At 38.3% G+C, this 12,257-nt stretch overlaps 1 protein-coding gene across 1 annotated transcript in view; it reads left to right on the top strand.

Annotated features, from left to right (window-relative positions):
• The first annotated feature begins 664 nt into the window (after positions 1 to 664).
• Positions 665 to 12,257, top strand: part of LOC113505696 (RNA-binding protein Musashi homolog 2-like) — a 121,463-nt gene continuing 109,870 nt past the window's right edge. The window contains exon 1 of the mRNA XM_026888501.1: positions 665 to 788. Within this exon, the coding sequence (XP_026744302.1) occupies positions 685 to 788 (104 nt within the window). The 5' untranslated portion in view covers positions 665 to 684. The remainder of the gene's footprint in view (positions 789 to 12,257) is intronic.

The raw sequence follows: 12,257 nt of genomic DNA, 5'->3' as shown, positions 1-12,257 counted from the left end.
TTTTGTCACTTTGGTATAATGTAGAGTCGGATAGATATTTTAGAACAAGCTGAAGATAACTTTCGTATAAATATTCTATGGACTTGTTATGCCTTTAAGTGTCGAAAGTAGTTTGGCTTAAAGGTGATTTCAGTAATGCGTATTTTTCAATAGTATACTATACTAACTGATCCCTAAGTGAAGTATGTAGAGTTTGAGTTAGTCGTCAAACATCATGACTTGCATGTCAGAAGTTTTTGCCTCCTCAGCGGTCCGGTGTGAATAAGTAATGAGTTGTTGTGAGTTAGCGGGGGCTAGTGTGTGCGGGGCCCGGCGGGATGCACACAGCTGATCAGCGGGGGCTCGGGGGCCCGCGACGTGTTTGTAGGTAGCCTGTTCTAGTGGAGCGGCGAGTCAGGTGCGCGCCGCGGGCGAAGCCCTACCGAGCAGGGCAGCCGCCGGTTGCTAATACGCATCGACGCAATATCCTTTGTAAGACACACGGCGTCCTGCTCGCCCGCGCCGCGGCAGAGCGGGACGGGGCGCTACGGTTGTCACGAAGAAGCCTAGCTTAGCGTTCCGGGCGTGACGTCACGGGGGCGCGGGGCACCGCGGCGCGGGGCGGGGGCGCGGGGGGCGCGGGGGCGCGGGGCGGCGCGGCGCAGCGCCGGCAGTACACGGCCGGCCGCCAACCCGCGCGGACGGATGCACGATGCGTGCACGGTGAAAAAAACAATCGCGATGCTGTTTGAGAGTCCCAACGCGAAACTGTTCCCGGCGTTCAACATCCCGCCGCCCGTGAGGCTCAGGTGAGCGCAGTGCGTCAGTGATACAGTGACAGTGCCCACAGTTCTTGTCGAAGCCATAAAAAATGCCTATAAAGTGTTGTTATGTACGGCGGGCGCGCCGCAGCCGCGACATTGCGTCTGTCCAGTAACGCTCCAGCGACCGGCGAATGAAACGTCGATACGACGACGTCGCTCTATATTTTTTTCTCCAGCGCCCGCTCATGAGTCTGGTCTCCTGGTAGCTGTCCCGAGCCCCGCGTGTGACGCCGCCTCGCGGGGCTCCGGGCTCCGGCTTGTCCACGGCTCGGAAGCTCACCTCCACTATAAATAGTATTAAATTCCGTTCAATTGGCGTCTGATCGAGACAATCGATTCGTTCGTGTCAGGGCTGAGTTCACGTCCAAACGGGAATCGATTCCGATCGCTTTGTGTTGCGAAAAAACCGAGAATCGTACGAGAACATGTTGCTTCAGTTTCTGAATGTAAGTTGTGTGGTAGTCGCGCTGGAGTCGCGCCGGAGTCACTCGGGGTACAGAACACATCGCTTTCGTCAATAAATCGATTCGCTTGCAGTCGGCGAGCTCGTCGGTGTCGTGTCGTGTCCGTCGCGTGGCTGTAAACAGCCTTGTTCCTGTTGCGCCGCACAGCCCGCGAGTCCAACCCGCGAGCAGATCGTTACAGCAGTGCGCTCGCCTGCACTCACTTATTTTGCTTTGTAAAGTAACTGTAAGCAATAGTTTTTGCATCCTCCGCGGGTCATTGCTCACGCTCGGCGACAGACGACTCCAGATCTCATCACTCTGTGACTTGTCACGACTCATTTACTTTAAGGAGTGGCGTCTTCGCCTTAAAAACACTATTATCCTCTTTTCGTGTCTGTCAGCCTGGTACCCTCGCGGTCGTTTACCTGTATCTCCGTCGATCTCTGCCAGGCTCTCCACAATAACCCGATTCCCTCATTTGGCTAAACAAAGCCTTCGTAACTAGTTTTTGTTTGTTGTTAACGAACTGGTTTGCTTTGTGCGCCGACAGTAGGGCCGCGGCCGTGACGCTCGTAAACCATACAGACCCTCTGCCCGAGACAAACCGACCTGTCGATAGCACAACACACAAATGTAGAGCTATAAAACCATCTTATATATCTAATAACAACTAAATTTAAAAATAATGTACAAGAAATAATTATAATGGTAGAAGGGATATCGCAAAAAGATTCGCAACGCAAGATTTTATTCACGAGTTTAATTCAGCGAAAAAGCTATAATTAAGGAACTCAGAAACCCGAGGTTTCGTTAACTCTAACGTTTAAGAAATAAGTTGTAAACGTTTGTAAGTCGCCGCTGGAGCGCTGACGCCGCGACGCGACCGTCATCTAACTTCAACGCGATCCATAATTAAACAGTTCACTCGAGTTTTGTTTAAAATTGAAAACATTTCGCATTTTCTTTTCAATATTATCTGAAGAATGTTTTATCTTTTGTGATGGCTTGCGAAGTGAGAATAAGAACAATGGTTGATACCACTGCACCAGATAATATAATGATGGCACAACAGAAAGATTTAAACAAAACATTTCTTTATTTGTATCTGCAATTATTCCATAACTAGTTGTTGCCCGCGGCTTCGTCCGCGTGGTTAGAAGATAAAAATTAGGAATTTATGAACGGAAGCCCTCGAAGATGAATAATATTCCCTGATTTTTTCACATTTTCTATTGTATCTTCGCTCCTATTAGTCGCAGCGTGATGGTATATAGCCTAAAACCTTCCTCGATGAATGGTCTATTCAATACAAGATTTTTCAATTTGACCCAGTAGTTCCTGAGCTTTATATATTAGTATAGATAGATTAAAAGCAAGGCCACGCACTATCCTCAGTAAATTCGATACATTTATGAGCACCCATTTATTGGAATGTACATAATGTTGGTACATATGTACGTATTGTACATTCCGTTGTTATTATGATGAATCCGGAATGTTCAACAAAAACATTTTGTTCTGACAATTCTGATTCACTCACATATAAATATTGTGTTGACTTGTCATTGATGTTACAAACAATAATATTCAGTTATTCTTAAGATACTATTGGATGAAAGTAAAATATCGTGGGGAAATCGGAGTCGGGGGAAAAGATATGTCACATAGAGTTGAAGTTATAAATGAAGGTGTACATTGGACGATGAATGAATGAAAATTGGATTCAAATTACACCTTTCTATTCTCTTAAGCATCTTTCTACTCAATAATTGGAAATTGAGTAAGGGACGATACACTCAAGTTCAATGATTTTCCAATTATTGTATTGGCAAAATGCTTAAGAGAATATCAATAATTTCAAATTGAATCCAATGGCCATTGTAAATAGCAAAATTGGGGCCCGTAAGGATGCAAAGTGATGCAAATTTCTCGTTTTACAGGAATTTCCTGACGTTGCAATTTGATTCATGATATTTTCAAGTTAGACGGATGAGTGATGTTGGACCCACATTCTGGCTATAAGAAATCAGTAAAGAAACGACCAAATCCCATTGTATTTTTTGCTTATTGATTTGTCTTGAAAAGTGCCATGAGCATGGCTTATTTAGATAAAAAACAAAATTAAGAATTTTCTTCATATCCAGGCATGAAAAGCATTATTTAAAGAGGTTTCTTTTAATACAGGGAGTTACATAGAAACTGTTTACTTTAATACATATTTAAAATGTAATCTAAGGATCAGAATATGTAATTTTCTTTATAATTTTTTCATCATACTTCGCAAAAATATTGGACAACAGTTGTAATTGGTTATTTTCCCAGTTTGATATATATTTTGGGACTAGTCTATTACACATGCCCGTTATTGCAATTATTTTAACTCAAGATCTACAATGAAACCAACGAATACCACCACGTGGGTGAGGCTTAAACTTGGTGTATCCAGAAAACATCGGCTTTCTTGAAACCCGAAAAAAAATAATCGGAAATAGTAATTATTATAATTAATTTCGGTTTTGGAAAGAAATCCTTAAGTTTTGATCCAATGTCTATTACTGCTTTGGTAGAATAACTTATCTTCAAGTTTTTGTCTCTTTTGTGTCTTTGTTCTGTCACTTTAATGTAAAAAAAAGGGACAAAAAATATCTTAAGAGCGGTCTTAAAATTAATTTGGACATATTTGGGAGTATAACTAAATTAACATTGATTGATAACGTTTCATTAGTTAGGCAGGTACCAGGGCTTCATAGCGAGCAGGATGCGATTGCCTCAGCAGCACGCATTATAAAGGCGTAGTTTATAATAATTGTTGTGTATTATAATTGCAAGATACCAATTAAGCAAAACAACAGATTTTAACTATTAAGTATTGTTTGTTAAGCGTAATGGGCTAATTCCTTCCACACACTTGGTTAATGGGGAGAATTTAAGTCCTAAATACTTAAACGATCATTTTGCAGTTGGTCAAAATACAAAAAAAGAAAAAGAATAAAATTGACAAACTCCTTTCGAAAAAAATAAGATGGCACCTCGACCCCGCTTGAGAAACGGGCTTTGCTCATATTAATAATTTTTATAAGGTTAAATTTTTTTTTTTCCATCCAACGCCAATAAAGAAGTATCATTTCAACAAATTAACAAACAAATAACAATTCTATTCGCTTATAAACTTCTCGTTTATAAAAATCAAAATGTTTTATTTCCAGTAGGTCTAAAACACTCGCTTGAGAAAAGATATATTACCGAACTAGTGACTCTAAATGACTCTTAATTCATTAATGACACATGTGTCAATGTTATACTAAATCGTAATAAATATAATTGGTTAAGATTTACGGTATCAATAACGAATAAAACCTGCTTTTTGAAATTCTCAAGAACTCGAAGCAAACTTTTGACTGCGGTGAGATTTTGAGATTATTTTCAGAAGTATTGCAATCTAAACCTTTTTCACAAAACCTTTCCTACTTCGCAAAATGGCTACTTTACTATTACACGGAGAAAGATCACAACATCACAAGGTATATAGAGCAAGACTCTTAATGTTTACTTTAAATATAGGTCTCATCTAAGTTAATTGTAATCTTATCTATACTAATATATAAAGCTGAAGAGTTTGTTTGTTTGTTTGAACGCGCTAATCTCAGGAACTACTGGTCCAAATTGAAAATTCTTTTCATGTTGAATAGACCATTCATCGAGGAAGGCTTTAGGCTATAAACCATCACGCTGTGACTAATAGGAGCGAAGATACAATGGAAAATGTGAAAAAATCAGGGCAGGTAATCATAACTTATATCTTCTACCCACGGGGACGAAGTCGCGGGCAACAGCTAGTGAATAATATAATATCTTATCTACATATTAAAATCAGAAATAATTGTGAGAATATGAAAACAAAAGACTAAATGAAGGATGGATAGTCATTATTAATATTATAAATGCGAAAATATGTTGGTGTATGTGTGTGAGTATGTTTCTTACTCCGTCTCGCCTAAACGGCTGCACCAATTTCGATGAAATTCGAGGAGGTAGCTTATACTTTGGTTTAACACATAATCAATTTTATCCGACTGCGTTAAAAATCGTTTTTGCAGCTATAGTGACATTCAAGAACTCTGATTTGTAAAAAACTGGTCAAGTGCGAGTCGAACCTAGACACGAAGGGATCTGTAGTCAATAGTGAAGAAGTTAGTTTATTTTGTTTTGCTGTTCAGTATTTGGCATAAAAGCGGTAAAACATAAACCAGGTCAGGTTTTCTATCACGATTTATGTGCAACAAACTAGGATCAGACAGTCAACAGAATCTCAGTAATAGGAATCCGTTTAACCTTTAAAACAAGGAAACCCAAAAATGAATTGAAATATCGACAATTTCTAGACCGATTTTGCTCACATAAGTCCTTAGTCCGCAGTTAGTTTGAGTTAGGACACCTAGACAGATTCACAGACAATAGCTAGGTTGATATTATTCTAAGTACCAGGCGAGCATGAACGCCAGGCATCTCCATTTAACCACACAATAGATATAAATATCTAAATAATGAGAGTCCGTAACAAAGGCGGCGCTGTCCGATAGACAATTGTTTCCAAAGCGGGACGACGCAGAAATATCTTTATAAATACGTTATTATAATAAATAATATTTATTTAATAATAAGTTCAATAGCTATGAGATGTTTTCTAATCCGTATGAGACGGCTGACGAATATTTTACAAGTCTTTCATTAATATCCCTTTAACACCTTTCGATTCTGCACTCCTGGTCGTTTCATGACTATGTCGTCGCGATGGAAACCAGTTTAAAATATTCAAGCGTTATCGGAAAATCCATAACAAATACTATTTTCTCTACGAAATTCAAAAATTACATTCACTTCGCTCTTATTTTGGTCAATCAATGTTATTTTGCATGGCAACTATTATCACACTTTTCATTGTCATGGAAAATACAAAAAAGCGTCTATCTGCGATGCTGAATCGCCTATGAAGGGTTATGTAGCAAGCAGTAAGTACAAAATCTTCATCTCTTCTTTTTTTTTAAATATATGTATAAAAATGAATTGCTGTTCGTTATATTATAGTATCGCTAAAACTCGAGAACGGCTGAACCGATTAGGCGTTGAGGTTCAGGAAAGGTTAAAACGGTAATGAAATAGGGAAAAGTGCTTTTGGGCGGTACGTAGTTCGCTGGGACAGCCGGTATAAAATGTATTGTCATTTGGATTATAGAAACCTCGAAATAATTTTTGAGGTCCATCTATAGACCACACGTATGAGATTAATGAGAAAAAGAGAGATTTCAGTTTTAATTACGGGGAGTCCAACATTTTGTGCGTATGTATCTTGAATGCTTGTCCTTAGTCTGGGTGTCTTTGTGCATGTGACTTGAATGTTAATGAAACTCCGGCGACACAAAGATTAAAACCCTTAATGCGGGAGTCGTTTAAAACAACGCAAAAGGGAATCTTGTTCTCACATATAAATAAATTAACAAAAAAAGTTACATATTTATAAAGTTTGTTCAAATAATTAAACCTCCGCTTTGTCAAATTAAGCTGATATGTCTAAACAAACATACAAACACGAAATATATTAAATACATACAAAAACACAGAGCAGTATTAAAAACTTATTTGTAACCATGACAAATTCAAGTTACATAATTTAAAAGAGAAATACATTATTTTATTTGTGTTCGGCATACAGATTTTGGTCTATGAGAAGAATTTTAAACCTGGAATATTTCTATACTGTCATTTAACACTATAAAATGAAACCTTAGTTAATAATTAAAACAGTATTTAAGCAGAATTAAATGCCGCTAAATTATAAGCAAAAAATATTCTTATATGAATTATTACGCAAATCGTGTAAAAAAAGCCTGGCTATTAAGTTAGAATAAACTTAATTAAGTCGAAAAAAATAAGGAAAAACAGCAGATTATTGATTATTTATTCTCTTAGGGATATAAAAATACGAACAAATACTTCAAAATTCTAATTCTTATTTTCTTAAAAGTGGTTAAAAAAAACTATAAGTACCAGGAGTGCATAAAGCTGCACCATAATCTTTCAAAATAATACACTATCCATTACTGGCTAAGTGTGAATTTATAATGCTTTATGTACAGAAACCGAGCAATGGAATTGAATTCGTTGGAAGGTTGTTAAGTATGGTGCAATGTATGAAGGTCAATGCCATTGTGACTCAGTAAGGCGGTATTATGGTACCTATAGTGCCTATATAGTGTTATACTTGCAGACTTTACATTCGTAATGCAAGAATATTTGCGGATTTTTTATGAGTTAAGTTAACCTCCTGAATAGGTATGCGCTCCTGGTCAAATTTTTAATTATTCAATTATTTTATAAGAAAAAAACATATACAGAATAATTAAAAATAATACGAACATCCCACTGCTGGGCGCAGGTCTATTACTGTATCAAAATTGGTTTTTCGAATCCAAGTTTCCTCACGAAGATTTCCTAAAAGATAAGTACGTCTTACAATCATTAAGAAAGAACATAATTTTCTTTTAAAATGTCATATTCGTAGTTTGTCTGCGTTGGAAACGAACCTGCACCTCGACAAACCCATGCATATAATCAATTGCAAGGCGGCAACGACTGAAATAAATAATTAATCTCTACAAATTAAAAGTAATTATTTTCTTTCGTTTCACATTTGTACCATTAGGTATTCGTCCACTGTTTGAGCCGTTGATTTCGGCTATCGCTGTAAATCATAAAAAGGTTTTATGTTCAATAAGATACAGATACAGTTTAATGTTTATTATTCCAGGATAAATCAAAATCTTCGCATTTATTCTTTCGAAGAAAAACTAGCGAAGCTTTTTCCTTTTGAATGGCACAAAAGGACATTTCTACTCTCTCTCAAGGAACGAAAAAACTAAAATTTTAGACCATTTTTCTCTATAATTATATTATGAAGCCAAAAAAAAGCCAGTCACAGATTATAAATTCACCGCAGCGGTCGCAGATAACACAATGCCCTGCCTTACGTCACGAAGGTAATTAAGACATGTCTTTTTCCGCGGCAGCTACACAACAATCGCATGAGACCGATGCACTCGCTCATAATTTATGAGTTCCTAGTACTTACGATGTAAACACGGTGTCACTTTCCACGCCTTCGGAGAAATTAGACTAAATTAAACGGACTCTTGTTTTGAAATTACGTATTATTGAATACTAGCTGTTAAGCGCGACTTCGTTCGCGTTGCTAGGAAGATAAAAAGTTAATTTTGACTGCCTTGACTTTGCCTAATGGCAGAACAAAATGACAAAAAGAAATGCACGTCAATAATTTTGACGACCTCCGTGGTCGAGTGGCGTATGCACCGGTTTCAAGGTGTCGCTAGCTCTGAGGTCCCGGGTTCGATCCCCGGTCGGGTCAATGTAAAAATTCACATTTCTACATTGTCTCGGGTCTGGGTGTTTGTGGTACCTTCGTTGTGTCTGAATTCCATAACACAAGTGCTTTAGCAACTTACTTTGGGTTCAGAACAATGTATGTGATGTTGTCCGCAATTAAACTACACTCACCGGCACTATTAGGGGAACACAAAAAAAAGGTTGATTTTTTCTAACATTGTAGGATATTTCTATGAGAGCTTTTGGTTTAAGTGTTAATAACATCATAACAGATTGCTTTAAGTACACCCAAGTCTTATTGTAAGTGTTTTGACAAGAATTTATGGGTTTTTAAAATTTTGCTCACTTAACGTTTTTTACTCATTCTGATAAGAACTTCAGTGGATGCTGCTAAAGGGAACTGTAGGTCATTTAACTGTTTACATTTGTATAGTGCACATTGTTCCGATACAAAATGAGTGATTTACCAGCAACTTCTGCAGCCAGGGCTGTAACCATGATCGAGGAAGGGCACACCTATCGCTCAGTCAGTCGCGCATTGGGTGTATCGACATCGGTGATTTATCGCGTCGTCCGACGTTATAGGGAGACTGGATCGTACGTGCGCAGACGAGGGCAGGGCAGAAATCGGGCAACTAGCGCCTTAGATGACCGTTTCTTGGTCATGCAGACTTTACGAAATCGTCGTCAAACAGCTGTTCAGACCCGAAATCGTTTAGCAGAAGTCCGTAATGTGAATGTCAGTGAAAGGACTGTTAGAAGACGGTTAAATGAAGTTGGTTTAAACTCTTACGTGCCAGCAAAGGCTCCAAAACTCGAGGTAGCTCATCGTGTAGCAAGATTAGCATTCGCTCGAGAGCATCGAGATTGGACAAGTGAGTGGGGCCGTGTTTTGTTTAGTGACGAGAGCCGATTTTGTGTAAATTTCGTGGATGGGAGGGAAAGAATGTGGAGACATCGAGGGGAACGTTATCGCCAAGCAAATTTCACTGGAACTGTGTCGTATGGTGGAGGGTCAGTGATGGTATGGTGTGGCATATGTTTGGGAGCCCGCACGGAGCTAGTGACCATCAGTAATGGATCGCTAACTGCACAGCGGTACATTACAGAAGTGTTAGAACCCCATGTCATGCCTTTTGCTCCATCTATTGGTGAAAATTTCATTTTCATGCATGATAACGCACGGCCTCACACTGCACGCATAGTGAGTGACTACCTTAATGAAGTAGGTATCACTCAGATGGGCTGGCCAGCGCGATCACCGGATATGAACCCGATAGAACATGTGTGGGACTACCTGGGAAGAAAGGTTCGACAAAGAAATCCAGCCCCTAACAATGTGGAAGAACTTAAATCGGCGTTAGTGGGAGAGTGGAATAACTTGCCCCAAGAACTGATCGACAACGTTATCCAAAGCATGGGAAATCGTATACAGGCTTTAATTCGAGCCCGTGGCGGCAATACCCGGTATTAAAATTTTCTTTTATGGGTGAACTTTAAAGTTTTTGGCAGGTTTCAATCATAAAGAAAAATCGTTTCATGTTATTTATTTGTAATTTTGTTAAATTCTTCAAGAATAAATATTGTGTGAGTTACTAAAACATTTAGTTTTGTTAGGTTGAGTACAACAAATAATTGTGTAACTAAAAAAAAATATGTATTACTTGACTTTGTAAAGAAAATCGACCTTTTTTTAGTGTTCCCCTAATTGTGCCGGCGTGTGTATTTATTTTAAAAATTACAAAAAATCTTTCCAGGTAACATAAATCTTATTTTTCTTACACAGAGACAAAAAGTTCTTCAATATAATTTTCCTTAAAAAGGATTTAAAATTATTTAAATTCTTAAGAATCGAGTTGTCAAAATGTTGAGGAAATCATTAGTATTATTAATGGCGCCCTACCGTGGGGCAGCTCATTATAACTATTATGAGACAATAAAATATCTTAAACGCTTATATTTAAACCGAACTGGTCAAGTGCAAGACAGACTCGTGAGACAAAAAGTTCCGTACAATACACATTGGCGAAAGAAGAGAAATTTGCAAGAAACATTTGTCACATCACATTTATGACAGTACCAATCGCTGCTTAACCTCAATTTTGTTTATAATTGATCCCTCTACATCTGAATTGTAACTGAAACCATCTTACCTGGTGACAGACAGACGGATACACAGTAGAGTCTTAGTATACAATGTTTAATCGTTTTTACCGTTTGACTAAGGAACTCTAATATCCTTGGCTTATAAGTCTGTACAATCTAAGTTATCAGGCTATTCATCTTAACCCGCAGATGAAGCAGTTAAAACACAATCACCGTTATCTCAGCTCCATCAGTTTGGCTTGGCGGCGTTTATAGGCTCTTAAACAAATGAACTAATGATTGATAATAGCTAAGCGGTGTAAATATGACGTTTTTAAACAACCTTTACTAATTTTACATCAAAAAAATAATATTTTAATTTATTTTTCTTTCCGAATGTCCACTACAAATCAATCGATGCCACGATAACATAAAATCGGGATAGAAGCTATCCTCCTGATAAACTATCTGTGTCCCAAGTTTAGTCGAAATCCGTTCAGTCAACCAGTCTAACCAAGGGGTATCGTGTTCCCCAGGTAACTGGGTTGAGGAGGTCAGATAGGCAGTCGCTCCTTGTAAAACACTGGTACTTAGCTGAAACCGGTTAGATTGGAAGCCGGCCCCAACATGTTGGGAAAGGCTAGGCCGATGATGACCTATCCACGTTTGGCTCATAAAAAATTAAATTGCAATGATATTTTTAATGAAATTGCTCCTTTTTATGCAAATAGTTAAATTGTCGTGCCAAGATATACCATCTGCCGTCCATACCACAAGATTATACTAGGTATATTATAATAAATGATCCACAAACAGTGGTGCCAAACTATACTCGAAGACACGCTCTAATAGCGAGTGACAGACAGACAGAAATATGTCTGAATAATGGTGAAGTTTCTTTGAAACCAATATTTGTAATAACACCGCAGCGAGCGATAGAAAATTGACAGCGAATATTGTACATTGTTTGTCAAATAACTAATTTATAATTTGTCTGTTTTATGAGATACGTAACGCGGATTACGCGGATTGTTATTTTGACTGCGATAATTGTGCATCTTTTGCTACTTCTAATTGCAGTATTACCGGCTTTGCTTTACCTAAAATTGCAAATTAAGTCTATCCATTGGTTTTAGATATTTTTAGGGATCCCATTTCTTAAATAAAATCCTATCTTAAGGCTTCGCTATCTGTCTGTATGCCTGTCACCAGGCAGCATCTCTTGAACAGCAATGTTTTGCCTATATTATAACAATAGCTCTTATTATTGTTAAGCAACATCTACTACGGTCACAAATTAGTTAGTGATCAATTTTTATACAATTCCGTACGGAACCGCGTCTCGTAAGTCCGACGCGCACTTGATCGTTTTCATTTAAGTTCGGGGTCGGTCGTCGTCAATATCAAGGGTACCCATGTACCAGGTCATCATAAGTTTGAAGAGAACAAAGAGCCACCTCAGCCACATTTAACATACAGCTCACGGAAAAACAACTTATTGCGAAAGAATTGCCTTTGTGTGGAA

Source organism: Trichoplusia ni, chromosome 26 (assembly GCF_003590095.1).
Source record: "Trichoplusia ni isolate ovarian cell line Hi5 chromosome 26, tn1, whole genome shotgun sequence".
Lineage (NCBI taxonomy): Eukaryota > Metazoa > Arthropoda > Insecta > Lepidoptera > Noctuidae > Trichoplusia > Trichoplusia ni.
This window is presented reverse-complemented; position numbering and strand designations above follow the sequence as displayed.